At 53.4% G+C, this 25,082-nt stretch overlaps 2 protein-coding genes across 4 annotated transcripts in view; one reads left to right on the top strand and one right to left on the bottom strand.

Moving 5' to 3' along the window:
* Nucleotides 232-25,082, bottom strand: part of GAS8 (growth arrest specific 8) — a 36,131-nt gene continuing 11,280 nt past the window's right edge. Inside the window, exons 9-12 of one of the 3 annotated variants that reach the window (XM_005691945.3) lie at nucleotides 23,088-23,297; nucleotides 22,235-22,300; nucleotides 19,987-20,176; nucleotides 232-1,305 (exon numbers count right to left, since the gene is read on the bottom strand). In XM_005691945.3, coding sequence (XP_005692002.2) covers nucleotides 20,027-20,176; nucleotides 22,235-22,300; nucleotides 23,088-23,297 — 426 coding nt within the window. In that variant the 3' untranslated portion in view covers nucleotides 232-1,305; nucleotides 19,987-20,026. Of the gene's footprint in view, nucleotides 1,491-19,937; nucleotides 20,177-22,234; nucleotides 22,301-23,087; nucleotides 23,298-25,082 lie in introns of those variants that run through there. The other 2 variants (XM_005691944.3, XM_013971009.2) reach the window with 2 other exon arrangements.
* On the top strand, nucleotides 16,940-19,804 carry LOC102172001 (5-hydroxyisourate hydrolase). Its single transcript, XM_018061929.1, has 4 exons — nucleotides 16,940-17,253; nucleotides 17,639-17,778; nucleotides 19,046-19,181; nucleotides 19,532-19,804. The coding sequence occupies exons 1-4, from the start codon at nucleotides 17,194-17,196 to the stop codon at nucleotides 19,619-19,621; spliced, it is 426 nt and encodes a 141-aa protein (XP_017917418.1). The 5' UTR covers nucleotides 16,940-17,193; the 3' UTR covers nucleotides 19,622-19,804.

Genomic DNA, 25,082 nt, shown 5'->3' with positions numbered 1-25,082 from the left:
GGGACTCATCAGTCAAGTCCCTTATTCATCAGGCAGTTAACGAGGCTCCCCCTCATAGCAAAGGGCCCCTTAACTCCAAATTCATTTTCCACAGAGACGAGAAAGAATCAGACATAAACTATAAACGAAATCAAGTATCTTTATTTTTAGATTTAAATATAAAAAGTAAAGAATAAAAGCAGTAAAAATTACACTTTAAGTGAATAAATTACTATATATTTTGACATTTATAAAACAGAGGAGGAGGATGGAAGCCACACAAATTACTGCAAGTGAGCAGCCCTTGACTATATGGGTACCACCCAAATTCTCCAGTCAACTCCACTGCTAGACTAGGCTGCAGATACCATCTGGGAACCAGAGCTGCTCTCTCCTTCACACCAGGAGGAGCCTTCCTTGTCACCGGGGCACGGAGAGCACCAAAGTCTGTGCCTTCAAGCACCGCTTCTGCCAGGCTCCAAGTAGAAGGTTCAGCCTGGGTTGTGTTCTTCATCTTCTCCTGCAGGTTAATGGTGTTAAAATGAAGCAAAGGAAGTGCCTAGAAGTTGGGCACCTCCCCTTTCTGCAGTTGTTTTATTTTCTTCTCCTTCTGTAAGTGAATTTTTTTAATCAAAAGAGAAAGGGCCTATTTCCATAGTTCTCCTCACCGGGATTTTGGGCTTATCCCAGGGACGGCTGAGCCTGGTGGGCTGCCGTCTATGGGGTTGCACAGAGTTGGACACAACTGAAGAGACTTAGCAGCAGCAGCAGCAGTGAGGCAGTTGTTAAGTTCTTATCACTACTGGCTGTTCCTCATCTTCATCTTCTTGGGTGGGTTTTGGGGTTCTCGTCTTCTGAACAAAGGCAGGTGACCTGGGTCAATGAGTGGAATTTCTTTCTTTTCAGGAACACCCACAACATCTAAGAAGCGACAAGAAAGGCAAGGCTCCGCATGAAATTTAAAGTGTTTATCCTCCTATGTCTTCTTTGCTTCTCATTGTTTGATTCTTTTCTCTGTTTCAAAATCAAAGCCAATAGGGATGGTGGGTGGCTTCTCTGGCAGCTTCTTAGACAAAATGGACCCACCAAGAATCCCAAAATCCAGTTTCTGTGCTTTAAATTTGCAGAGGCTTTGGGACTTCCCTGAGCATCCAGGGTTTAAGAATCCACCTTGTAATGCAGGGGTCAGGTTCGACGCCTGGTCTGGGAACTAAGACCCCACAGGCCTCAGAGCAACTAGCCTGCGAGCCGCCACTAGAGAGTCCGTGCATCTCAATCAAAGACTTTGTGGGATGCAATGACGATCCCGAGTGTCACAACTAAGACCTGACAAAGACAAATAAATAAATAAATATGTAAAAATATTGTAGAGTCTTGCTTCTACAGGATTACATTTCTTGGACTTTCCATTTGTTTCTAACACCTCCACCACATCTTGCTGCATTTTTATTCTCTTCTCTGACTTGCTTCTCAGTACTTTTTAGGTTCTTCTTGTATATGGGAAAAAGAACCTGAAATGGAATAGATATGCGTTTATGCATGGCTGAATTAAGTTCTGTACACCTGATACAAACACAGCATTGGCCATCAATGCTATTCCAATATAAGATCAAAATGAAATTACAGAGAAAGTAAAAGAAAAAAGAAGGCGGTATGAAGAAATGCTGCCACCCCTTGTGGCCGTTTTTCATAACAACGTTAAAAGCTCTGCTGATGGTCACAATATTCAGAAGGCCTAAGGATTGAGTAAACAACTGCCCTCAAAAAATGTTCTAGGAGTGTTCATCGAAAAACAGGGCAGACATTCAAGAAGTCAGCTCCAAGATGTTTCACTCATACCCTTTAAAAAAAAATCACAGGAAATGTTGCCAACCTTGCTAAATATTAGAGAAATCCTAATCAAAACTACAATGAGGTATCACCTCATAACGATCAGAATGGCTACCATCAAACATTCTACAAAGAACCAAGGCTGGAGAGGGTGTGGAGAAATGAGAACCCTCCTCCATCGATGCTGGGAAGTCAACTGGGAACAGCCACTATGGAGACAGTGTGCATGCTAAATCACTTCAGTTGTGTTTGACTCTTTTTGACCCTGTGGACTGTAGCCTGCCAGGCTCCTCAGTCCATGGATTCTCCAGGCAAGAATACTGGAGTGGGTTGCCATGCCCTCCTCCAGGGGATTGTCCCCACCCAGGGATCAAACCCAGGTCTCCTGCACTGCAGGCAGATTCTTTACCATCTGAGCCAGCAGGGAAGCCTAAACATGTCTGTTCCAATAGATTAAGGCTTCCCCAACTGTACTTTGAAGAGACATTGCTCTGGAAAACTCCCTGATGTTCTCCATACTTCTTCAAGAAATATACCTTTCCTTCCAATGAGCTTTGGCTGAGTTGTATCTTCTGGTTCAACAACCCCTGAAAGGCAAACCCACTTTTCTGGTAACATCTCTCCATCCAGACTCCCAACCAGCACTCCTGGCCCCCCTTGATAATAATTCTAGTCAGTTGTCTTGCTTCCAATACATGGAAATCATGTTATTTTTCTGCAAGCAAAGCTAAGTAAGGGCCAGAAACAGTGTCCCCATGTTATTTTGTTGAAGCCAGTAGGTGTCAAACTCTCTTCTGTGGATCTATCATCCTCCAATTCAATGCCTCCTTTTATGGAAAACACTGGTAGGGCTTTGAGGTTTTATTTATAGCTTATTTCTGAAGCCTTTTAATACCTACATTGTGCTTAGTCGCTCAGTCATGTCCAACTCTTTGCAATTCCATGAACTATAGCCTGCCAGGATCCTCTGTCCATGGGGATTCTCTAGGCAAGAATACTGGAGTGGGTTGCCATGCCTTCCTCCAGGGGATCTTCCCAACCCAAGGATCGAACCCAGGTCTCCCATACTGCAGGAGGATTTTTTACCGTCTGAGCTACCAGGGAAGCCTACACCTATATTAAATATACAGATTACTCATCAGTACCATTTCTACTTTGAGGTTAAAAATCCTCCCAAGTTTTTCCTAATATACTTATTATTCCATGTGTTGCGTTTAAATCTTTGACTATATGTTATTTATCTTGTGTCTCATCTGAATTTAGTTAACTACACAAATTTTCCCCTGAATAATGCAGTACTCATCACATACAGTTCTTGCCAAACTGGATTTGACAAAGTAAGGCACAGGTGGGCCTGGGAGGAAGTTCGAGGGCAGGACTTCAAGTTTGGTGGAGGCGAGAGTCTAGTTCAGGGAACTGGAAGGAAACACCCTGCCTGAGGACCCACCGCCAACTTCAGGCTCCAAGACTAAGACTCGGTGCCTGCAAACAGAAAATTGTCAAGATGCGCCTGCGCCTGGAGGCCTCCTGACAGACGCGCGAGACGCAGAGCAGCCAATCCCCGAGCGGTGGGGGCGGGACCTTCTGCGAGCTCGGCACTCTTCCTATTGGCCGGACTGCTTTGGTCGCAAAGCCGATTGGAGGCTTGTGCCTGACAGGCCTGCATAAGCCGGCTGCTCGCCTTTCGCTTATCCTCATCCCGGGAGGACTGGACGAGGCTCGGCTGGACGCCGCCCAGCTCCGAGCGCGAACCCGACCAGGGTGGGCAGCGCTGCAGGACAGACGAAAAGCGCCCTGTGACGCCCTCGTAAACTCTTAGCCTGGCGTCTTCCAATTCCAGGCTGGGAAACCCCAAATCCCGTCAACTTTGAGGAACCCGGGTCCTACCTGAAGGGAGCTCGCGTCTCGTCAGCTTAGGGACTACAAGTCCCTTCACCCACAGAAACACCGAATCCCCTAGTGCTGCAACCCCCAAATACCTAGAGGAACCCCAATTCCCCTCAGCCTGAGGCACCCTAAGAACAGCACCGGCAGAGAGACCAAATTTCCTTAACCTCAGAGACCCTGAATACTTCAGCCTGGGAACTCTTAATCCTGTCATGCTCAAGACCCCAACTGTCCTGCATGTTGGACACCTAAAGCCCCTTAATGAGAGATCGCAAATTTCCTCAGCCTCAAAGATCCCAAGTTCTCTCACCCTATGCATTCTACATCAGCCAAAAGACTACCCCCCATCCCTACCTTCTGAGGAACCCCAGTTCCTTCAGCCGGTGTGACCCAGATCTCCTGAAGCCAAGCAATTTGTCCCTTAGATGTAGAACCCATGTTGTGCCCAGATTTTCCCAGAGTACCCAGGCGGAGATCCCCAAAACGCTTTTTGGAGAAATATTCCTTCTCCGGCACTGGAACAGAGCCCTGATTTCAACCTGACCCCCAGTCTAGCAGTTATGGGCTTCCAGGTCTCCTCAGGACTCCCTCCATCACCCACAGACACAACACTCCCAATGCCTTTCCTCAGAGGGGCTACATTGTAGGGGAATCAAAGAAACCAAATCTAGTTCACATTAGGCTGGTCTGCCATAGCTGGTTAGGATCCCTCCATCCCAATAACCCCACCCCTTCCTGCCCTGGACACTCCACCCAAGGAAGACAGAGTTGCCTCTGGACAGTGGTCTAGGCTATCTCAGCATCTTCTTCCCCAGGTAACCTTGGCCTTGAGGCAGTGCCATGGCCATGAGCCCCAACAGGTCCCCAGAGGAGAGCACTGAGGGAGATCCTGGGAGAACAGAGTGGAAGCCCATGGTGAGAGGCAGAGTGGCAAAGCTGGACTCTAAGCCAGCACTATAGGAAGGACACAGAGGTGGTCCCTGAAGGACCACAGACTGCTTGCCTGTGCCACTGAGTAAACTCTGTGAACATACACAGGATGGGAGTGCCTGGTCCTGTCTGAGACGGTAGGATGGAGTAGGGTGGAACAGGACACTAGCATCGTCAATTGCTCCATGTCCAGGGAGAGTTAGGAGGCTCAGTGTTTGCTCAGTTAAGCAGGACAGAGTCAGAAAGGAAATTATTCATCCCTGTCTCACAGAGACCATCCACTAGCTTCAGGCTACTCCCTGCACCCAAAGTGGAGGAAAAGGCCCAGCTCTAAACTCTGACTTATATTAGTAAGTCACTGATGAACTTTATTATTTTTCTTAGGCCAAAAATGCTTTCAAAGACATTTCCATATACTTCGCCAAGGAAGAATGGGCAGAGATGAGATAATGGGGGGAAAGTCTGATGTAGAAATGTGAAAAAGAACTACGAAGCTCTGATTACTGTAGGTAACAGGAAGTGCTGGGTGCCTGTGAGCCTAGGAAACATGAAACAGGTCTTCAGCCTCAGTGTTAACTTGGCCCTCTTTTAGGTGGCTTCATCTGCTCACAGTTCCGTATTGTGTGGAGACTAAGGAGGAAATTTTTATTTCTTGCTGGGTATGCAGCTTTCTACTCCTGGGTGTCTGCCAGCGAGGGGCTCCCAAGACACCTCAAGCTGGGGTTAACGATGGGTGAGCTAGATGCCAGGGAACCCAAGACCCTGCAGCAGGTCAGTGCAGTATGGACAAGGGCTGGCCTCACTGAATGGTTAGGCCCTATCCATTCAAGACACCCTCTCTGGGCTCCAGGTAGAGGTTCTACTGCCCCCAGTGACCACCTGGGTCTCAGGAGGTAGAAGAAAGACTAGGTTGTCTCTCCCACCTCCTGCCCAGAGACTGACAAAGGCCAGTTCCCAAAAGTCGGTGCAGGGTGAACAGAGCAAGCTTGGGTCTCACAGGGTCCCTGTGAAGAAGGACTTACTCCTGATCAGATCCTTCCTGGCTGATTCTCTTTCTGTGTTGTCTTCATATCAAATCTCACAAAGACAAGGCAGTCCAGGTGTTCACAGCATCACTGGCCCAGGTACCAACAAGACGCTCCTTATGGTGTGTTTATTATGGGCAGGGAGATGGCGTGGCTGGTGTGACACTCCCCTGGACAAGAGAAGAGAACCCATAGGTTGTGTCTCTTCTACCTCCTGAGATCCAGGTGAGCACTGGGGGCAGCAGCACCTGGGGTCTGGAGAAGGTGTCCTGAATGGACAGTGGCTTCAGGGGGTACTGGCAAGAGGGTACTGACCCCTTTTCTAAAAATTTCAGACAACCATTGAGTTCTTTTTGGTTTTTGGCTTCAGGTCTTTTTGATATGGTCCGTTTTTAGAGTCCTTATTGAATTTGTTACATATTGCTTCCATTTTATGTTTTGATTTTTTGACTGCAAGGCCTGTGGGATTATTACCAAGTCCAAACTCGCTTTGCTTGCCGCACAACAGGTCAATAAATCAGAGGTGAGGTGCTGAGGCATGGAATATGACTTTACTTAGAAAGCCAGCAAACCAAGAAGATAGCAGACTAATATCTTAAAGAAACCACCTTGTTGGGGTCTGGATGCCAGTGTCTTCTATAGGACACAGAGCTGGGGAGGCAAGGAAATAAAGTAAAAAGGTCATTAATCTGGCAAATATCTCCTGGAACAGCCAGCCTCGGGAGGAGATGTGTCGCTTTCTTCCTTCCTGCGCCCATCCACAGGTGGACAGGTCCTGAACAAAAGTAGAGGGCAGGGTTTCCTGAGGTAGGCCATTATGTATGGACAGTATCCTTGTAGTAAACAAACCAACAGTAAGCAAAGCTTAAAGTAAAAGATTTAATTTTTAAAAAACAATTTTAGGACTTAAAAAAAATTTTTTAACTAAAAAAAAAAAAAAAAAATTAAAACATGGAGTCAGATTTCGTTCTTCCTTGTAACAATTCCCCACTGTCAGTGTCCATTCCACAATCTTATGGAAAAAGGGGTGATGATTGTTCTAATTACTCCATCAGTTACATCTTTGGGGGAGTGTCCACCATTGGTGCCAGTGTTCTGAATGTTGAGATTTGGCTTCTGTTGTTCTTTGGAAAGTGTCTACGTCATGTGTGTAGACATAAAAATATTCATAACCTAGGTGTTGAGAGTTAAGTTTTATTCAGTGAGAATCTTTTAGGACTTCAAAACTGGAGGCAGCATCTAAAGGTAAGGAATTTAGCACTTTTCTATGTATGGGAAGATGCAAGAGTCATCTCATTGAAATTATTCCTTTAAATACACACTTCACCATCTGGGGCCAGTATCCTGTCTTCTTCCTGAGTTTCCTCTGTGCTCACGGTGGAGACTGGCTGCAGTCTGATAGCTGCTAGAGAGCAGGTATTCTTCTCCTTCCCGAAATTCCTCAGGTCTCACTGTAGGGAGTGGCTGCAGTCTGATGGCTGCTAGAAAGTAGGAGGGGGAACCTGGGTCCCCATTGTGATCATCTCAGCAGAGAGAGCAAGCATGTCCTGTGACTCCAGACAATCTTCCAACATTCAGGATTCAGCCTTCAGCCTGCAGGATCCAGAGCTACCAGCTCAGCCACCATGCTCTGCACTTAGTTGCTTCAGTTCAGTTCAGTCGCTCAGTCATGTCTGACTCTTTGCGACCCCATGAATTGCAGCACGCCAGGCCTCCCTGCCCATCACCAACTCCTGGAGTTCACTCAGACTCACATCCATCGAGTCCGTGATGCCATCCAGCCATCTCATCCTCTGTCATCCCCTTCTCCTCCTGCCCCCAATCCCTCCCAGCATCAGGGTCTTTTCCAATGAGTCAACTCTTCGCATGAGGTGGCCAAAGTACTGGAGTTTCAGCTTTAGCATCATTCCTTCCAAAGAAATCCCAGGGTTGATCTCCTTCAGAATGGACTGGTTGGATCTCCTTGCAGTCCAAGGGACTCTCAAGAGTCTTCTCCAACACCACAGTTCAAAAGCATCAATTCTTCAGCACTCAGCCTTCTTCACAGTCCAACTCTCACATCCATACATGACCACAGGAAAAACCATAGCCTTGACTAGACGGACCTTAGTCGGCAAAGTAATGTCTCTGCTTTTCAATATACTATCTAGGTTGATCATAACTTTTCTTCCAAGGAGTAAGCGTCTTTTAATTTCATGGCTGCAATCACCATCTGCAGTGATTTTGGAGCCCCCCAAAATAAAGTCTGACACTGTTTCCACTGTTTCCCCATCTATTTCCCATGAAGTGATGGGACCGGATGCCATGATCTTTGTTTTCTGAATGTTGAGCTTTAAGCCAACTTTTTCACTCTCCTCTTTCACTTTCATCAAGAGGCTTTTTAGTTCCTCTTCACTTTCTGCCATAAGGGTGGTGTCATCTGCATATCTAAGGTTATTGATATTTCTCCCGGCAATCTTGATTCCAGCTTGTGCTTCTGCCAGTCCAGCGTTTCTCATGATGTACTCTGCATATAAGTTAAATAAGCAGGGTGACAATATACAGCCTTGACATACTCCTTTTCCTATTTGGAACCAGTCTGTTGTTCCATGTCCAGTTCTAACTGTTGCTTCCTGACCTGCATACAGATTTCTCAAGAGGCAGGTCAGGTGGTCTGGTATTCCCATCTCTTTCAGAATTTTCCACAGTTTCTTGTGATCCACACAGTCAAAGGCTTTGGCATAGTCAATAAAGCAGAAATAGATGTTTTTCTGGAACTCTCTTGCTTTTTCCATGATCCAGCGGATGTTAGCAATTTGATCTCTGGTTCCTCTGCCTTTTCTGAACCCAGCTTGAACATCAGGAAGTTCACGGTTCACATATTGCTGAAGCCTGGCTTGGAGAATTTTGAGCATTACTTTACTAGCATGTGAGATGAGTGCAATTGTGTGGTAGTTTGAGCATTCTTTGGCATTGCCTTTCTTTGGGAGTGGAATGAAAACTTACCTTTTCCAGTCCTGTGGCCACTGCTGAGTTTTCCCATCTGCTGGCATATTGAGTGCAGCACTTTCACAGCATCATCTTTCAGGATTTGAAACAGCTCAACTGGAATTCCATCACCTCCACTAGCTTTGTTCGTAGTGATGCTTTCTAAGGCCTACTTGACTTCACATTCCAAGATGTCTGGCTCTAGATTAGTGATCACATCATCATGATTATCTGGGTCGTGAAGATCTCTGTTCATCTGTGTATTCTTGCCACCTCTTCTTAATATCTTCTGCTTCTGTTAGGTCCATACCTTTATCGAGCCCATCTTTGCATGAAATGTTCCCTTGGTATCTCTAATTTTCTTGAAGAGATCTCTAGTCTTTCCCATTCTGTTCTTTTCCTCTATTTCTTTGCATTGATCACTGAAGAAAGCTTTCTTATCTCTTCTTGCTATTCTCCGGAACTCTGCATTCAGATGCTTATATCTTTTCTTTTCTCCTTTGCTTTTCGCCTCTCTTCTTTTCACAGCTATTTGTAAGGCCTCCCCAGACAGCCATTTTGCTTTTTTGCATTTCTTTTCCACGGGGATGGTCTTGATCCCTGTCTCCTGTACAATGTCACGAACCTCATTCCATAGTTCATAAGGCACTCTATCTATCAGATCTAGGCCCTTAAATCTATTTCTCACTTCCACTCTATAATCATAAGGGATTTGATTTAGGTCATACCTAAATGGTCTAGCGGTTTTCCCTACTTTCTTCAATTTGAGTCTGAATTTGGTAATAAGGAGTTCATGATCTGAGTTGCTATGTAGCCCTAAAACCTACACTGCAGGAGGCCTTCTAAATGTGGCGCCCTGTCAAGAAAACTCTTGGTCACACACTCCAAGCCCGACCGAGGCCCAGCTTTTCTGAGAGGGCCTCACTGGGGACCCAGGTTCCCCTCCTTCTCTCCCACATTCCATCCTGAGTGGGGAGAAGGAAGGGGCTGGGGGCACAGTGCAAGTAGGGCAGAAGTTCTCCCATAGCCCTTTCTGGTCCACCCCTGGGAACGCAGTCTTGTGTTGCGTCCAGTGGCAGGGGACATGTGTCCCCAGCTCAAACACTCTCTCTAGGGGATGTGAGCCATGAGCACTAACACAGGAAACCCTGAATGACCTGCTTAGGCTGGAAGACTAGTTCCTGGGATGTGAGATGAAGTCAGAAAGCGGCTTCTCACTGGGACTGGCCTTCTCTAGACCTAGCTTGTAGGCAGCAAGAGTGGGATAAGGGGCCCCTAGTTGGGGCAGCCACACAGTGCCTCTTGACAGCCCCATGGAGACTGTGTGGCCAGAGTAACCACGAGCCTGCATTCACACAACAGATGGCCTCTGGGAGGTCCATGACAGACCAGAGTGACCACAAGCCCACATTCACCTATCAGACAGCCTCTGAGAGATCTGTGACAGACCACAATGACCACGAGCCCGCATTCACCCAGCGGACGGCCTCTGAAAGGTCTGTGACAGACCAGAGTGACCACGAGCCCACATTCACCCAGCAGACAGTCTCTGAAAGGTCTGTGACAGACCAGAGTGACCACGAGCCCACATTCACCCAGCGGATGGCCTCTGAGAGGTCTGAGTGACCACGAGCCCGCATTCACCCAGTGGACGGCCTCTGAAAGGTCTGTGACAGACCAGAGTGACCACGAGCCCGCATTCACCCAGCGGACGGCCTCTGAGAGGTCTGTGACAGACCAGAGTCACCATGAGCCTGCATTCACCCAGCGGACAGCCTCTGAAAGGTCTGTGACAGACCAGAGTCACCATGAGCCCGCATTCACCCAGTGGACAGCCTCTGAGAGGTCTGGCAAGCCCACATGCACCCAACAGATGGCCTCTGAGAGGCTGAGAGGTCTATGACGGGCCAGAGTGACCACAAGCCCACATGCACCCAACAGATGGCCTCTGAGAGGTCTTGGACAGGCCAGAGTGATGAGCATTCATTTGACGACCTCTGAGAGGTCTGTGACAGACCAGAATGACCAAGAGCCTGCATTCGCCCAGTGGACGGCCTCTGAGAGATCTGTGACAGGAAGCCCACCGTTAGACAATGGAAGGTCTTAGTGACATATGGCAACACCACCAGGGAAAATATGAAGACTCTGCGAAACTAAAGTATGAATATCAAAGAAAATCTTACTGCACTGACGGTTCCTCTTGAGATGAGCAGGGGCAGCTCCAGGACTGCAAAGGCTTTTGTGGTTTCAAGCAGTAGAGACCCTGGTCCAGAGTGCTGGGACTGGGGGGAAGCTGAGGAGGCAGCATCTCACAGCAAGGGGGCCCTTCTGGGATTGTAGGGCTGCCACTATCCACTATCTGGGGTCACCCACAGACCAGGGTTGTCCACTGGCAGCCCCGCCCCTGCTGTGTCCCTCCTGCTCATAGGCCCTCCTCCCTGCGGCTGCCCCCATCCCTGCTCAGCTGCTGGTTGTCCTTTCATGCTCCCAACTCCTGCCCCTGAACACAGGAATGACTGGCCATTCCAGGGCCAACCTCTCCCTGCAGGGGTGCTGTCCTGCTCTCAAACTCATGCCCCCCCTCCAACCGCAGTGTCTCGGGAAGCTTCTGTTGGTGCCATGTCTACAAACCAGAGTCTCTGACCAACACCTAGGACTGAAAAGTACCAGGTGTTTCACAGGAAAGGAAGCTAGGAGAGGGTGTTCTCCTTCCTCTCCGACCTGCAACCACCAATGCTGCCTCTTCTGCCCTCATGCTGCTCAGCGAGCAGATGAGCTGTGTTCTGATCACGCACGTGAGGCCCTGTGCTGCTCAGTAGGCAGACGAGCTGTGTTCTGATCACACACATGAGGCCAAGGCCATCTCAGGACCCATCAGTGGACCAGCTGCCTCCTCTGCCCCCACGCTGCTCAGCAGGCAGACGAGCTGTGTTCTGATCACTCACATGAGACCCTGTGCTGCTCAGCAGGCAGACAAGCTGTGTTCTGATCACCCACGTGAGGCCAAGGCTGTCTCAGGCCATCAGTGGACCAAACAGAAGAGGCTCAGTTCTAACAACCAGGACACATGCCCCTAATCCGTCAGGCCAGCCCCAACCAAGCACTTCTCCCCCTCTGGTCTGTATACTCAGCCCAGCTCCAGTCCCGTGGCCAGTGGCCAGATAAGACTCCCCTAACAAGTGTGGGGAGAAGGGAGCAGTGCATGATGGAAAGGTGGGAGTGTGAAGCATCACCCTCCCCTTCAGCACTTAACAGTTTCCTAGTCCCTGAAGTTAATCACATCAAGGGGAACCTGTTCCCCGATAGTGACAATCACATTGAAAGGATGCCCTAAAGACTTTTGGAAGAGTAAGCAAACCATGTGGAAACTATTAAAATACTTTGGTGAAGTATTTGAACTGGATCTTGTATCATTTGATATCATTTTATCATCTCCATCATGAGTAGACTAAAAAGGGATACATTTGATTTTAGATTTTATGCTTTGCTTTGTCACACTGGCTGAGACTACCGACTCCCCTCCCCTTTGTCCCCACAGGAACCTCTGCGATGTGAGTCTCAGCGTTGGACATGGGTGGCAGTAATGAAGCCGACAGCACAGACAGCTCGGCCGTCGCCAACACCCTCAGCCAAGACCCCTCGGTGCCATGTCACATCAGCTAGCACATGGAGACCACCAGCACACCCACTGCCGGATGGACCCACAAGTCAGGGGGTCAGCAGGGGGCCACCAGTGAAGCCACTGAATCGACACTTGTCCCACCTGGTAAGGGACAGACACAGCAGCCAACGAGAACAGGCAAGAGCAATGAAGACATAAACGAAAGGCACAACACTGTAGCAACCCCCAGAAGACAGCACAGGCAAAACATTCTCTGACATAAATCACACCAGTGGTTTCTTCGGTCAGTCTCCCAAGGCAACAGAAATAAAAACAAAAATAAACAAAGGGGGCCTAATCAAACTTACAAGCTTTGGCACAGCAGAGGAAACCATAAATAATATGAAAAAGACAACCTACAGAATGGGACAAAATATTTCCAAATAATGTGACCAACAAGGACTTAATTTCCAAAACATACAAACAGCTCATACAACTCAAAAAAAGAAAAAGCCAAACAACCCAATTGAAAAAAGGGCAGAAGAACGAAACAGACATACCTCCAAACAAGAAATACACAGGCACCAACAGCATCGACCCTCTGGCTTTTGGCCCGACTGCAAAGTCCAGCTGAGGCCAGTGCACATTCCACGACCTGTGCTCTAGGGGGGCCCTCGTGTCACTGGTAAGCAGCAGTGTCCCGATGCAGCCCAGCGGGACTCAGCCTGGTGGACTGCTAGAATCAGCGGGGACACCCTGACCCATCAGTGCTCCCAGGCCTGGACAAGGCAGTGACCTGAACGGGCAGACGGGTGCAGAGGGCAGAGTCCACAGCACGGACAAGGTCCAGCCGTCCCGAGGCAGGGAAGGGGCTTCCCTGGCTTAAGCATAAAGAAGCTCCAGGCGCAGGTGGTGGGAACAGACTCAGAGCCATTTAAGACATGCAGAGCAGGACACACAGGTGAGCGAAGGCCAGAGCGAGTTTACCATAAAAGACAGTGTCTGGGGGAACAGATAGGCTTGGGTGGAGCTGAGCCCTATGGGGGCTGGGAGGTTGGGCTTAGAAACCCTGTATGCCTCTCTCTGCCTCCTAATCTACTTAACCCCCACTCTGAAGCCTGACGCTGTCTGTCCTGTGCATCTGCACACTCAGACTGTCCATTCATTCAAAGGATATTTGTTTAGCACCTGCCTCTGGCCAGGTCATGTTCCAGGCACAGGAACAGCTGTCAGGAGACAGATAATAGCCCCAGTCCTTGGGGAGCAGAAATTCTACCAGGGGCCAAACGCACCCTTCCTGTGGCCACTGGCCCTGGCCTCACCATCCCCAGCCCATCAGCCGGCCCTCCTGAAACTCCAGCCCACCGCCGCAGTTCTATCTGAGCATCTCCCGTCCTCCGAGAAGGCAACTCTCTGAACTCACTGCCCGTCAGCCTCTGGCACCCCGTGCCCTGTGTCCTTCTCAGCATGCACCGCCATCTGAAATGGCCTCCCCAACACCTGCATCACCTCAGTGTACCTGGCAATGTTATGTCCTTGGTGAAGGAAGGTCCCAGCTGCCTTCACACCCTTTCTGTTGAGTTCCCACCACAAATACCTGTCACGGCGGCCTGGAAGGACTCTAGACAGGTGTGAAGCAGGGGCTCAGAGGAGCCTGAGAGGCTGCACCCACCTGGACCACTCCAGTGGTCAGGGTAGGACAGGGACCTCCCAGCACCGGCTCGGACCCGGACAGCAGGCAGACCAGCTTCCTTCTCCCTGGGACCACAATGGGGAGAGTTTCTTGTCACTGTTCAGGGTCACGACTGCCCGGGAAGGACTGTCAGTTCATGGTACTGAGCACCCTATGTGTTGTTACATATGCTACCTGCATGATCTCAACCTCCTCAGGCAGAATGCTTCGGGCTACATGCTTGGAACAATCAAAAGGAGTGGTTTAAGGTCACTCAAGAAAACACAGTTCAGTTCAGTTCAGTCGCTCAGTCGTGTCCGACTCTGCGACCCCATGAATCGCAGCACGCCAGGCCTCCCTGCCCATCACCAACTCCCAGAGTTCACTCAGATTCGCGTCCATCGAGTCAGTGATGCCATCCAGCCATCTCATCCTCAGTCGTCCCCTTCTCTTCCTGCCCCCAATCCCTCCCAGCATCAAAGTCTTTTCCAATGAGTCAGCTCTTCGCATGAGGTGGCCAAAGTACTGGAGTTTCAGCTTTAGCATCATTCCTTCCAAAGAAATCCCAGGGTTGATCTCCTTCAGAACGGACTGGTTGGATCTCCTTGCAGTCCAAGGGACTCTCAAGAGTCTTCTCCAACACCACACTTCAAAAGCATCAATTCTTCAGCACTCAGCCTTCTTCACAGTCCAACTCTCACATCCATACACAGTCCAGACACAAAAGGCCCCACGCACCTGCCAGGAGGCCCAGAGGCAACATCAGAAAGGGAGTTGCCTGTCTCCTCCTTGTGATCTCATGTCTTCCTTAGCACAAGTTGTGCCTCCTGGTGCTGGGGAGCTGCTGCACCTCCAGCATCACATCACACAGTCAGAAAAGGGAGTGGGAGGAGAAGGGCAGGCCCACCAGCAGAGCTGCACTTTGCTCCCAGGAGCCTTAAGGTGCTGTGTGGCAGCTACTGCTTAGGGGTCACATGGTGAACGTGGCATGGCTGGCCCTGGCACTACTAGGCTGGACCCCTTGCTTGCTCTTAGTCAATCTGCTGCCCTCTCAGGTTCCAGGTGAAGCCTGCAGGCTGGGCAGGGGCCCTGGTGGGGCCACAGAAGCAGCTGTGGCAATGCCCTGCCCTGCCCAGCGCTCTCCCAGGACTAGGTTCTCTCTTGGGCAGAGAAGGAATCAGGGCTCTAAACAAAGGGGGTGACAGGGCAGCCAAAAAAAGTTTGATTGTTGTTTTTGTTAGCTTGCTTCTGACATTTGAGACTGTACGTGTGCAAGGAAAGGTTACAGAGTGAAAATGATCAGCCCATTGACACTGCTCATCCCTGATATGGTCCTGGTATCACTCGCCTGTGTCCCACACCAGAAAGTTTTCCAGCACACAGCCCCTTTGCACGTCAGCTTTGTCCTCTGCGACACGGAGACTCTGACAGCTGCACCCTGAGCCTGTGACGGTGAAGAGGGGAACGAACCCTTGTAATGGAGTGAAAGCTGCTGCAGATTCAAACATGAGGCTAAAGCTGCCTCTCCCCCTAGTCACCGGCCACTTCTCACCGCTCACCTCACACACCAACACTCTGCACTGGGCTCACTCTCCGTACTGGGCTGTACTGGGCATACTCTCTGTACTGGGCTCATTCTCTGTACTTGGCTGGACTGGGCTCACTCTATGGACTGGGCTCACTCTATGGACTGGGTTCATTCTCTGCACTGGGCTGTACTGGGCTCACTCTGTCCCAGGTTCACTCTCTGTACTTGGCTCACTATCTGTACTGGGTTCATTCTCTGTACTCAGTTCATTCTCTGTACTGGGCTCATTCTCTGCACTGGGCTCACTCTCTGTACTGGGCTGGACTGGGCTCACTCTCTGGACTGGGCTCACTCTCTGGACTAGATTCATTCTCTGTACTGGGCTGGACTGGGCTCACTCTATGGATTGGGCTGGACTGGGCTCACTCTCTGTACTGGGTTCATTCTCTGCACTGGGCTGTACTGGACTCACTCTGTACCAGGTTCACTCTCTGTACTTGGCTCACTCTCTATACCGGGTTCATTCTCTGTACTCAGTTCATTCTCTGTACTGGGCTGGACTGGGCTCACTCTCTGGACTGGGCTGTACTGAACTCACTCTCTGGACAGGGCCGCACAGCTGCCAGTGTGTAGAGGAGTTCATTGATTTAATTATCCCTCATGGGGGAAGTAAGCTTGTTTCTGGTCCCATCCCCATAGCAGTTTGCCTAAACAGGTGTATGTGTCTCTGTGGGGTCACCTCCTAAAAACATAAGCCCTGCCAAACCTCATCATATTTACATCTCAAACTCACACTTCCTGGTTATCTCCAAAGCAGTTGTAAGCAATGCACAAACTTTGCCAGAGGTCTCTTTCCCCACCTCAGAGGGGCTTGATCCTTAAAGCTCAAACTGAGGTCGCTCACTATCGGATCATTAGAACATGCAGTTTAGCGAGAAGAAAAACGACCCCACACCCAGAGCAACACAACTCGTCAGACAATGTCACGCAGACTGTAAATACAGAATGCCATTATTTTTATCTGTTATATAAAATCTGTTCGTGCGCACATCACATGATATTGTAGTACAACGACGGGTTTCACGCCTGTGTGCTCAGACTTGTCTCTTCCTTCATTTCTGCACAGCCCTCACCCTACGCTGTCAGTGTGCCATGTCCCTGCACCTTGGGGGTCGAGGGTCAGAGCAGGTAGGAGGGGGTAAAACGCAACCACAAGGGTGTCACCCCACACTGTCACTCTCAACCCGGGGGTCGGTCCTGCCTGAGGAACCCCCACGCGGCCTATCGGGGCTTCCAGCAGATCCTGACCGTCCAAGGAAGGAAAAGAAACGGCACTGGTGTAGGGCCCTGGGGGTGACTGGGTTCACTGCTCCGCTTCCAGCTGCCGGCGCGGACCCCAGCTGGAGCGCCGCCCCGCCTTTCCCCCACCACCCTATGCCCGTGCTGCGCCCCTCCCCGTCCGGTCCCGCCCAGCACTCCACCCCCACATCCGAGCCCCGCCCCTCGTACCCCACCCCTGCTCCCAACCCTACGCTGCAGGGCCCCGCCACTTCCGCCTGGAGGAGCCTCCGTTGGTCTGCGCACTGCGTTCGCTCTGTTGGCCCCCGCAACCACCACCCAGAAGACCCCTAGGACCCTCTGGCTGGGCACCTTCCACTCCTCCCTGGATTGGCCGGACACGTGGGAGGTGCCAGGGCAGGGCTTCCCAGGGAGGTTCTGGGGGTGGCGGTGTGGTGTGACCGCTGGCCTCCTCGCCAGTCCCCAGGTTGGCGGCATGAGCTCTGGGGCCGCCCAGAGGCTGCAGACACTCCAGCGACACGTGGGCTTCCAGGAGGTAGGGGGACAGACCTGGTCCGGAGCCCCTGACCTCTCCTCCACCTGGGGCTAAGTTCTGAGGTGGCCCGCAGATCAGGGGACAGAGCTGGATTCAGAGAGAAGCCCCTGAGGCCACCCAGGCCCTGACGAGGTTCAAGGTGGCCAGGGTGCTCTGGGCGTAGAGACCCCTTCGGTGCCGGGAGGAAGGGGAAGGGTCAGCATTGTGTATGGCAATATATTACCCAATTCCACTCCTACCCCCAGCACCCCCCTCACCCAACCCCGCACAGGGCAGTTTGGGACTTTGATCAGGGGGCTGTTTACTCCAAGGTACTGCCTCCTACCAAGGGGTGTGGACACAAAGTCTGCCCCACAAGCGCATCCCTGCCCCTTTTGTGGCCTAGGGCAGAGGCATGGAGCCAGGCAGCAGCCCGCTGACCACACACGTGCTGGACACTGCCTCAGGGCTCCCGGCCCAAGGCCTCTACCTCCGTCTGTCCAGGCTCGAGGACTGTGGCCAGCAGTGGACTGAGCTGAAGAAAAGGTAGGAGGGTGGTCTGGGGCAGGGCTCAATCCAGAACACCCCCCACCTCACCCACCCCCCGGCAAGGGGCCCTGCACCAGGGCAAAGGGTGTGGGCACGGCTGGCAAGTGGCAGGGCTAACCCGGCCAGCCGGTCTCCCTGCAGACTCAGAGCCTCTGTTTCAACAGGCTGAGTAGTCCTGGTCGTGCTACAGCCTTGCTGGCAGAGCTCACACCGAGTGCCCACTGCGCTGGGACAGGGCTCTGTCTCTCCTTGCCCACCGGCCAGTTGAGGCCTGAGGAGGGATCGGAGAGGCCTGGTTGTCACTCTGACTGGCGGTGACCTGTGCTGGGCAGCTCTTGAGCACTGGACATTTGTTAGGTTCTCACTGTACCCTGTGTACAGACCCTGCAGGAAACCCTTCCACACATGAGGAGATGGAAGGTGAGGCAGGAGGCCCCTGCCCCTGGTGGACCTCAAAGGCTTGGGGCCTGAGGCTATGGAGCCCTTCATGAAAGGGGGTCCAGGTCAAATCTGAGCATGGAGGAGCACAGGGAGCCACACAGAGCCACTCCCAACCCCCTAAACTGCGCTGGTAAGTGCTGCTGATGCTGATCACAGCACAGACACTTGAGAGCATGGCCTCTTGGTGAGCAGAGGCCCTCAGAGCCTCCGGCACTGCAGCTGGAAACACGCGGATAGCAGCCTGGACACAGTCAGTCACCCAGAAAGCGCAATGTAGTGAACAGCAAGTACTTGGTTTTTACACGTCCCTGGTGGTGATAGCAGTGAAGAACCCGGCTGCCAACGCAGACTTCAGAGACATGGGTTCGATCCCTGGGTTGGGAGGATCCCCTGGAGGAGGGTATGGCTACCCACTCCAGTATTCTTGCCTGTGAAATCCCATGGACAGAGGAACCTGATAGGTTACAGTCCAAGGGTCACAGAGAGTTGGTTACGACTGAAGTGACTTAGCCCACATGCACACGTTATGAAACAGTACAGCTAGTACAACCTATTTTTTTTAATTTGTAAATAAGCACTCTTACGCCTAGAGAAAATGTGAAGTCTTTTTGCCAGACATGAAGTGGAGGGGAAGGGAAGGTTCTTTCCCTTCTCTTCTCTGGGGTTCCCTAAGGACAGTGAGGGGACATAGCCCTGGTCCTGGACGCTGCCCTGCTGCAGAGCCACCCAGGCCCTGCTCACCTAGGTCCGAGTCAGGCCACTGGCCACACGGACCCAGGAGACCCAGGCAGGGACCCCTCTGCAGCAACCCCCCTCTCCCCAGTTGCACAGATCATGACGGCCGCTGCCCTGGGCTCCTACCTCCAGGCCAGATGAAGGCGGGCACCTACAAGCTGTCCTTTGACACTGAGGGCTACTGGCAGAAGAGGGGCCAGGAAAGCTTCTACCCATACGTGGAGGTGAGGGCCAGACGGGTGGAGGCCTGAGATGCACTGTGACCCGCAGGCTGGTCCTGCCCCCCATCCCAATAAGCACCTGCTCTGAGCTCCTGGCCTTGACCACACCATGCCCATGCCGCGCCACCCCACAGTCAGGCTGACTCAGCCCAGGTGGACAGAGGTTCACCCGAGCCCTTCCAGTCTCTGTCCCCTTCGCCTGACCTGTTCAGGGTGGTCCTAACCCTTGGGAACCTTCAGGCCCAGGGGCCCCTCAGACTGAGTGCTTCCCCTGGGCAGACCCCAGCCCCACCCACAGTCTTATCTCTGCTGTGCCAGGCTGTGTGCACTCCCAGTGCCCCCTCTCCCCGCAGGTCGTTTTCACCATCACAAATGAGACCCACAAGTTCCACGTGCCACTGCTGCTGAGCCCGTGGTCTTACACCACATACCGAGGGAGCTAGTGGCTGACCGGCAGCCAGCCTGTGGGCGCAGACATGGCGCCACGGCAGACCAGGCCGCCCCCAAGCAGCGGGTGGGCAAGTTCCTGATGGGCACGAGGGTCACACTTCCCCTGGGACATTCTGGCCCCATGTCGCAGGGGCAGGTGTCACTCAGGCTTCAATAAAGTTGCTGCTGACATCTGCGAGGTGGCTTCAGTCATGAGGCAAGCTTGGTGGGAGCTGCCCCGGGGGGATGAGGGGCGGGTGTGCGCACAGGGGGAGCACTGGGGAGCCTGGGGGCACCTCTCCCCACAGCCACACAAGAGGACACGCAGCACACGTGGAAACCTTCATTCTCTGACAGCACATGTCTACAGAACAAATACCTGCTGTCTTTGCTGTGGGGGGACCTCACCCAGGCTGGGGCTACGTTGGGGTGCCCACAAGTCCTGCAGGGCCCTGTCCCAGCGTCTGCCCGATCACAGCGGTCTCCAGGGGCTTGAAACCCACGTTGTCCAGGGGGACTCCGAAGGCCAGGAGCTTTGCCTCATATGTGCGCAGCAAGTCATTGTGGGCCTGCAGGGACACAGCGGTGTTGTCGAGGGGGTGGGGGTAGCCGGGGTGACCCTTGCTCAGGCCACCCAGCCCCGTGGAGGACACGCCTTTTCCAGGTGCTGACTGTGCCAGGCCCAGGCCCAGGCCCACACACATTTATATAAGTTTAAAGACTTAGATTTAAGTAGCTCTACTTGGGGCTTCCTGAGTCGGCAGCAGCCACTTGTTAAACAGAAGGGCCCTCCAAGGAGCTGCACAGGATGGAGGCTCAATGGGCATGGAGGGGCAGGGTGCGGCCACCCTCCAACAACGGTGCCTTCCCTGAGGGAGGCGGGGGTCTTTAGCAGGTCACCTCCCTAGTGCTGACCAGAAAGCCCCAGGCTGATGGGTCAGAATCTCCACTCCTGGAGAGGCCGAGGTGGCGGTCAGTTCAGGCAGAAGCCCTGGTCGGGCTCACACAAGTGACTCCACTGGGGCGTCCTGTTGCTTTCTAACAGCCCCCGTTTGATCGGGCTGTCAGCCTGAGAGACGTGGTCTCAGCCACCACCACCTGTGGCCTCTCAGCCTGCGCTGACCCTGTTCTGTCATTCCCCCTCTTAATGTCCCAGTCTTAAGGAGAGCATTTGCTCGGCAGTTAGCGGTGCAAACAGGCGTGTAAAGCTTTTCAGAGCACGTGACTCTCCAGGGGATGAGTACAGTAAGCAGAACAAACCCGGGTGATTGGCCTCCACAAGACCAAACTCACCCAAGAAAGGCCCTGTGGAAGGAGGGCTGAAGTCACTGAGGCCCCACCCACGGAAGTACGGTTCCAGGTAAGCGGGTGGTGATGGTCATGCACAGACACCTCCCAGCTCAGCTGGAAGATAACCAGGGGCTTCCCTACTGAGAGAACAAGCGTGGCCCAAGTCTAAGAACTTCATCAGGTGCTACCCAACTACTTCATGTGTGGGACCTCCAGTAACGTCCCTGATTCGCGGCTGGGGAGGCTAAAGAGGGTGCACTCAGAGTTCCTGGTTCCCGCAGGCTCTCACTCAGGCTCACCATCCCTGCCTTCCTAGGAACCACACTCCCCGCCATGTCTGTTGGCATCTATTCCCTTTCCCCTTCCCAGAAAAGCCAAGGTCTGGGCAGTGGTGCTGGCAGGACCGATGTAGGCAGGATCTCTGTCCCCCCTACTTTTTCTCAAAGAGCACATTTCACAAGGTGGTGGTAAGGATGTGAAGAGCGGAGCATGTTACATGCTGAGAGCCTAGCCTGACTCAGGACAAAAGCTCAAAGGGATACCTTGTCCTCAGCATTATCACAACAAGATGCTGGGAGCTGAGACGGAAGGGCGAGTAAGGACCGGGCTCCAGGGTATGGGCCCCGGCCCTCCTCCTTCTCTGGGGCTCAGCCCTCCCGACAATCAGATGTGGGTTACGGAAGTCCTCCCAAGAGCCACACACACCCAGTGCATGGCCCTAATTTTCTGCGAGTACGCATCAGGGTTGCCAGAGCACCCGGGGAGGGCCCGATGGGCAGGGAAGGCCAGGGCATTTGGTCACCAAGGAGCGCAGTGCCCATGATGGCAATGCCTTCACCCGGGCTCCAAGACCCAGGGCTCGTGTCTGAGTCACACTTATGGGGTGTCTGCTCTCTGCAGGCAGCACTGCATCTGTGTCCCCACAGGCCAAGCCCTGACAGAGCTGTGGGCTCAGCCGGGGAGCTGGGGACACTCAGTGCAGGACACAGATGGTACCAGGGTCAGGGCACTGTGCAGGAAGCCTCCATGAGTGGCTGAGAAAGGCTGGAGCCCTAACTGCCCCCACATGGAGGACGTGGACGTTAACCTGGGGGAGCAAAGAGAACCCCCTGGCAACCGCCCCAGAGGCCAGGCTAGCACCATGGTGCCAGAGCAAGGGCCGCATGGGACACCAGGCAGGCCGTGCACTGGGAGGCGCCAGCAGAGGCTCGGCCACACACAGGCCCAATGACCCAGGCGGGCACCGATGGCCTCAGGCTGGGTCAGCACCTTGATCTGGGGAGTCAGCGTCAAGATGGGGGGCTCCTGGGTGAGGGGGGGTGGGGGGCCCTCCGCACCTTGCACACCCGGGCCAGCTCGTACTGCAGATCCTTGATGGCGCTGTTCTTCGATTCCAGAACGTCCTGGGGAGAGGAAGGCATCAGGGAACCACAGCCTGGCCCCACCTCAGGGACATCCACACAGGGAGGGACTGCTGTGGGAAGGCCTCAGAGTGAGACCCCAGTGTATGTCCACCCCCTAGACCCGGAGGGGACCTAACCTTGGGCCTAGCAGCCTCAGGTCACCCAGTTGACCAGGACCCCAGAGCCAGGCCACGCCACCCTGGCAACACCAGAGACTCCTGTCCCCGTCACCTGCTCTTTCTGTGACACATCCCAGGTCAGGGAGCAGAGGTCAAGGCCCAGCTCTGGGCGGGGTCCCTGCCAGGTGCGGTCAGGCCCTCTGGCCCTTGGGCACCGAGGCCTCATCTGTCCTTTCCCAGCAATGCCTGGTGCCCAGGACACCCTGCCCCAGAGGAACACCACAGACAACTGCGGACACTCACAGGAACAGACGCTCAGCCTGTGCTCAGGCGTGCCTCCCAGGGAAACCTTCCCACCACCCGCCACACAGGCCACCGCAGGCCTGCCTCTCGCCCGCCGTGGTCTCTTCCAGCATAGCTTAGTGTCCAGGCAGATGGCGGCTGTGGCCTCGGCTAAGAGACCAAGCTGGAGCAGGTAGTGGACTTGGGCTAGGAGGGTTTAAAGGCCAAAGAGGGGCTGGGGAGACCTTGAAGACACTGGAGCTAGGAGTCCACGGCGCTCACGGACCTGGGCACTCTGGCCAGGAAACTGCGACTGCCCCTCCCCGAGGCTGACTGAGGGTCTGCCCTGGAGGGACAGAGCCCCAAGCACAGCCCTCGAGGCCTACCTCCAGCTTGCGGGACACGAGGGTCAGGGCCGCGGGGTCCAGGTTGGAGGCTGCTAGCACCTCATTGAACTGCACCTCCTTCTTCTCCACGGCAGCAACCAGTGCCTGCACCTTGCGCTCCAGGATGAGGTTCCTGAAACCCGCCTTCTGCTGCACCTCCAGGATGGCCGTGGTGAACTTCTGGTATAGGTCGTCCCGCTCCTGCTGCACCTGTGAGGCGCGGGTACCTCGCTTGCAGGACGCCCCTCCCGCTCTGCCCAGGGCCACGCCCCCGCCTTCCCCAGCGTCTGGCCATGGGCAGGCTGGTCTGTGCCCGAGCCCCACTCTCTGCAACCAAATTAAAGGAGTACAGTGTCCACACAATGGGAAGCAGGAGAAAATACCTCTGGGAGGTGTGGCAGGAAGCCATGGGGACCCCCAGGATGAGCTGCAGAGAGACCCTCCCACCAAGAAGCCAGAGCCAGCCCTGCCCTGGGTCTGGGCAGCAGGCTCAGGAGCGCACCCCACCCCCAATCATCCCCACAGGAGATCAGGGCCTCAGACTCAGCAATGCTGGGGTGGGTGCCCTTGAGGAGGTCCCCTCCATCTGCCCCAGATCCTACAGCCAGCTGCCTGCCCACCAAGGACAACGTGCTTCCGCATCTTCTTTTAACTGTGCACCATTTAGAAGTCAAGACTTAGCAGGGGTGTAACAGGAAAGTGACCCTCCTAAACCCCACTTCCCAGAGGCCACCATCTGAGCACTGGCTGGGACTCCTTCCAGAATGTTCTCCACGCCCGTAAAGAACACACAGCACTGCGAGGCGCGACAAGCACTGCGCTGCAAACCTGTGGCCCCATCCTTCTGACCACACTGCCACACCTCACATCTGCTTCCGTCCACTCCCAGGCCCTCTGCTCTTTAAAACCTGATGACCCTGGCTTTCCAGGACACTGCCTCTCTCACATACTGTGTAGACAAACGGAGGGCAAGGGGCAGAGAGTGCAGACCTACATGGCCTGAGCCTGCCTGAGCTGCCTCCTCCCGACTCATGCCCACTTTGACCAGCGGGAGCAGCATCTCCCTGTTGCCTGCAGGGCCCTCGGAGGCCCCTGTGGGGTGACTCCAGATCCAGCTGCTTGTGGGATGTTCCCGAGGAACTGGGTCCTTTCCACCGTCACAGTCTATGAGAGTGTTTCAGTGGGAAAGGTACCAACAGCTGACACACAAGGTGCTTGCCCTCAGCCAGACCCCGGGAACCAAGCACGCGGGGGCGCCGTCTGCAGAGAAGCACGTTCAGTGAGACACACGAACCCAGTCCCATCAGTGAGGACCTGGGGTGGGGGACGGCCCCCTGGGAAACCATGGATGAGGCCACAACTCTGAACAGCCCTCAGGCAGATTGTCCACATTCTCAACACTAGCCGTCTGACCCACCAATTCCTCTGCTAGGAATCACCATTCCAAAAAAGGGTCACACACCACACAAAGATGTGCCTAACAGGGTGCCTATAGCAGTAAGGACTGACAAGGGATTTTCACCAGGGGACACAGGCTACTCTGGAGAGAAACGTGGGCTGGGAGGAATAGGCCAGCATGTGCCAGGTGCCCCCACTTCTGGGAAGCAAGGCCCTACACCAGCACACTCCAGAGTTTGGAAGAACTCAGGGTGCTGTCGCCATGTGTGAGGACCAGCGTGCAGCCCCAAGGCCTTGCATTTTCACCCACAGGCTTCCTATGACACACACATAAAGGGTTAGGACTCGGAGACACACACAGGGATGAAAGATGGGCCAGACCACCACTGCTTCAGAGGCCAGCCCAAGGGGAGAGCAGTGGGGAACTGCTAAGACATCAACCTCGTCCACTGAGAGCCCTGCAGAACGGGGAGGGACCAGAGCAGGGGACCCAGCCCCTGAGATGTGCCAGGAGCCCTCAGACATGCCAGGAGTCCTCCAGATGCCCTGGGAGCCACCAGACACAACAGGAGCCCCCCAGATGCCCCGGGAGCCCCC

The sequence above is a fragment of the Capra hircus genome, chromosome 18 (assembly GCF_001704415.2).
Source record: "Capra hircus breed San Clemente chromosome 18, ASM170441v1, whole genome shotgun sequence".
Classification (NCBI taxonomy): Eukaryota; Metazoa; Chordata; class Mammalia; order Artiodactyla; family Bovidae; genus Capra; species Capra hircus.
Note: the sequence above shows the minus strand (reverse complement) of the source record. Positions and strands in the feature narration are given on the sequence as shown.

Excerpts from the sequence above, each read along its gene's own strand:
- LOC102172001 (XM_018061929.1), top strand. The coding sequence starts at position 17,194 with ATGAGCTCTGGGGCCGCCCAGAGGCTGCAGACACTCCAGCGACACGTG. Across the intron at positions 17,254-17,638 it reads GACACGTGGGCTTCCAGGAG|GGCAGAGGCATGGAGCCAGG; the intron begins GTAGGGGGACAG and ends TTTGTGGCCTAG. Across the intron at positions 19,182-19,531 it reads GCTTCTACCCATACGTGGAG|GTCGTTTTCACCATCACAAA; the intron begins GTGAGGGCCAGA and ends CTCTCCCCGCAG.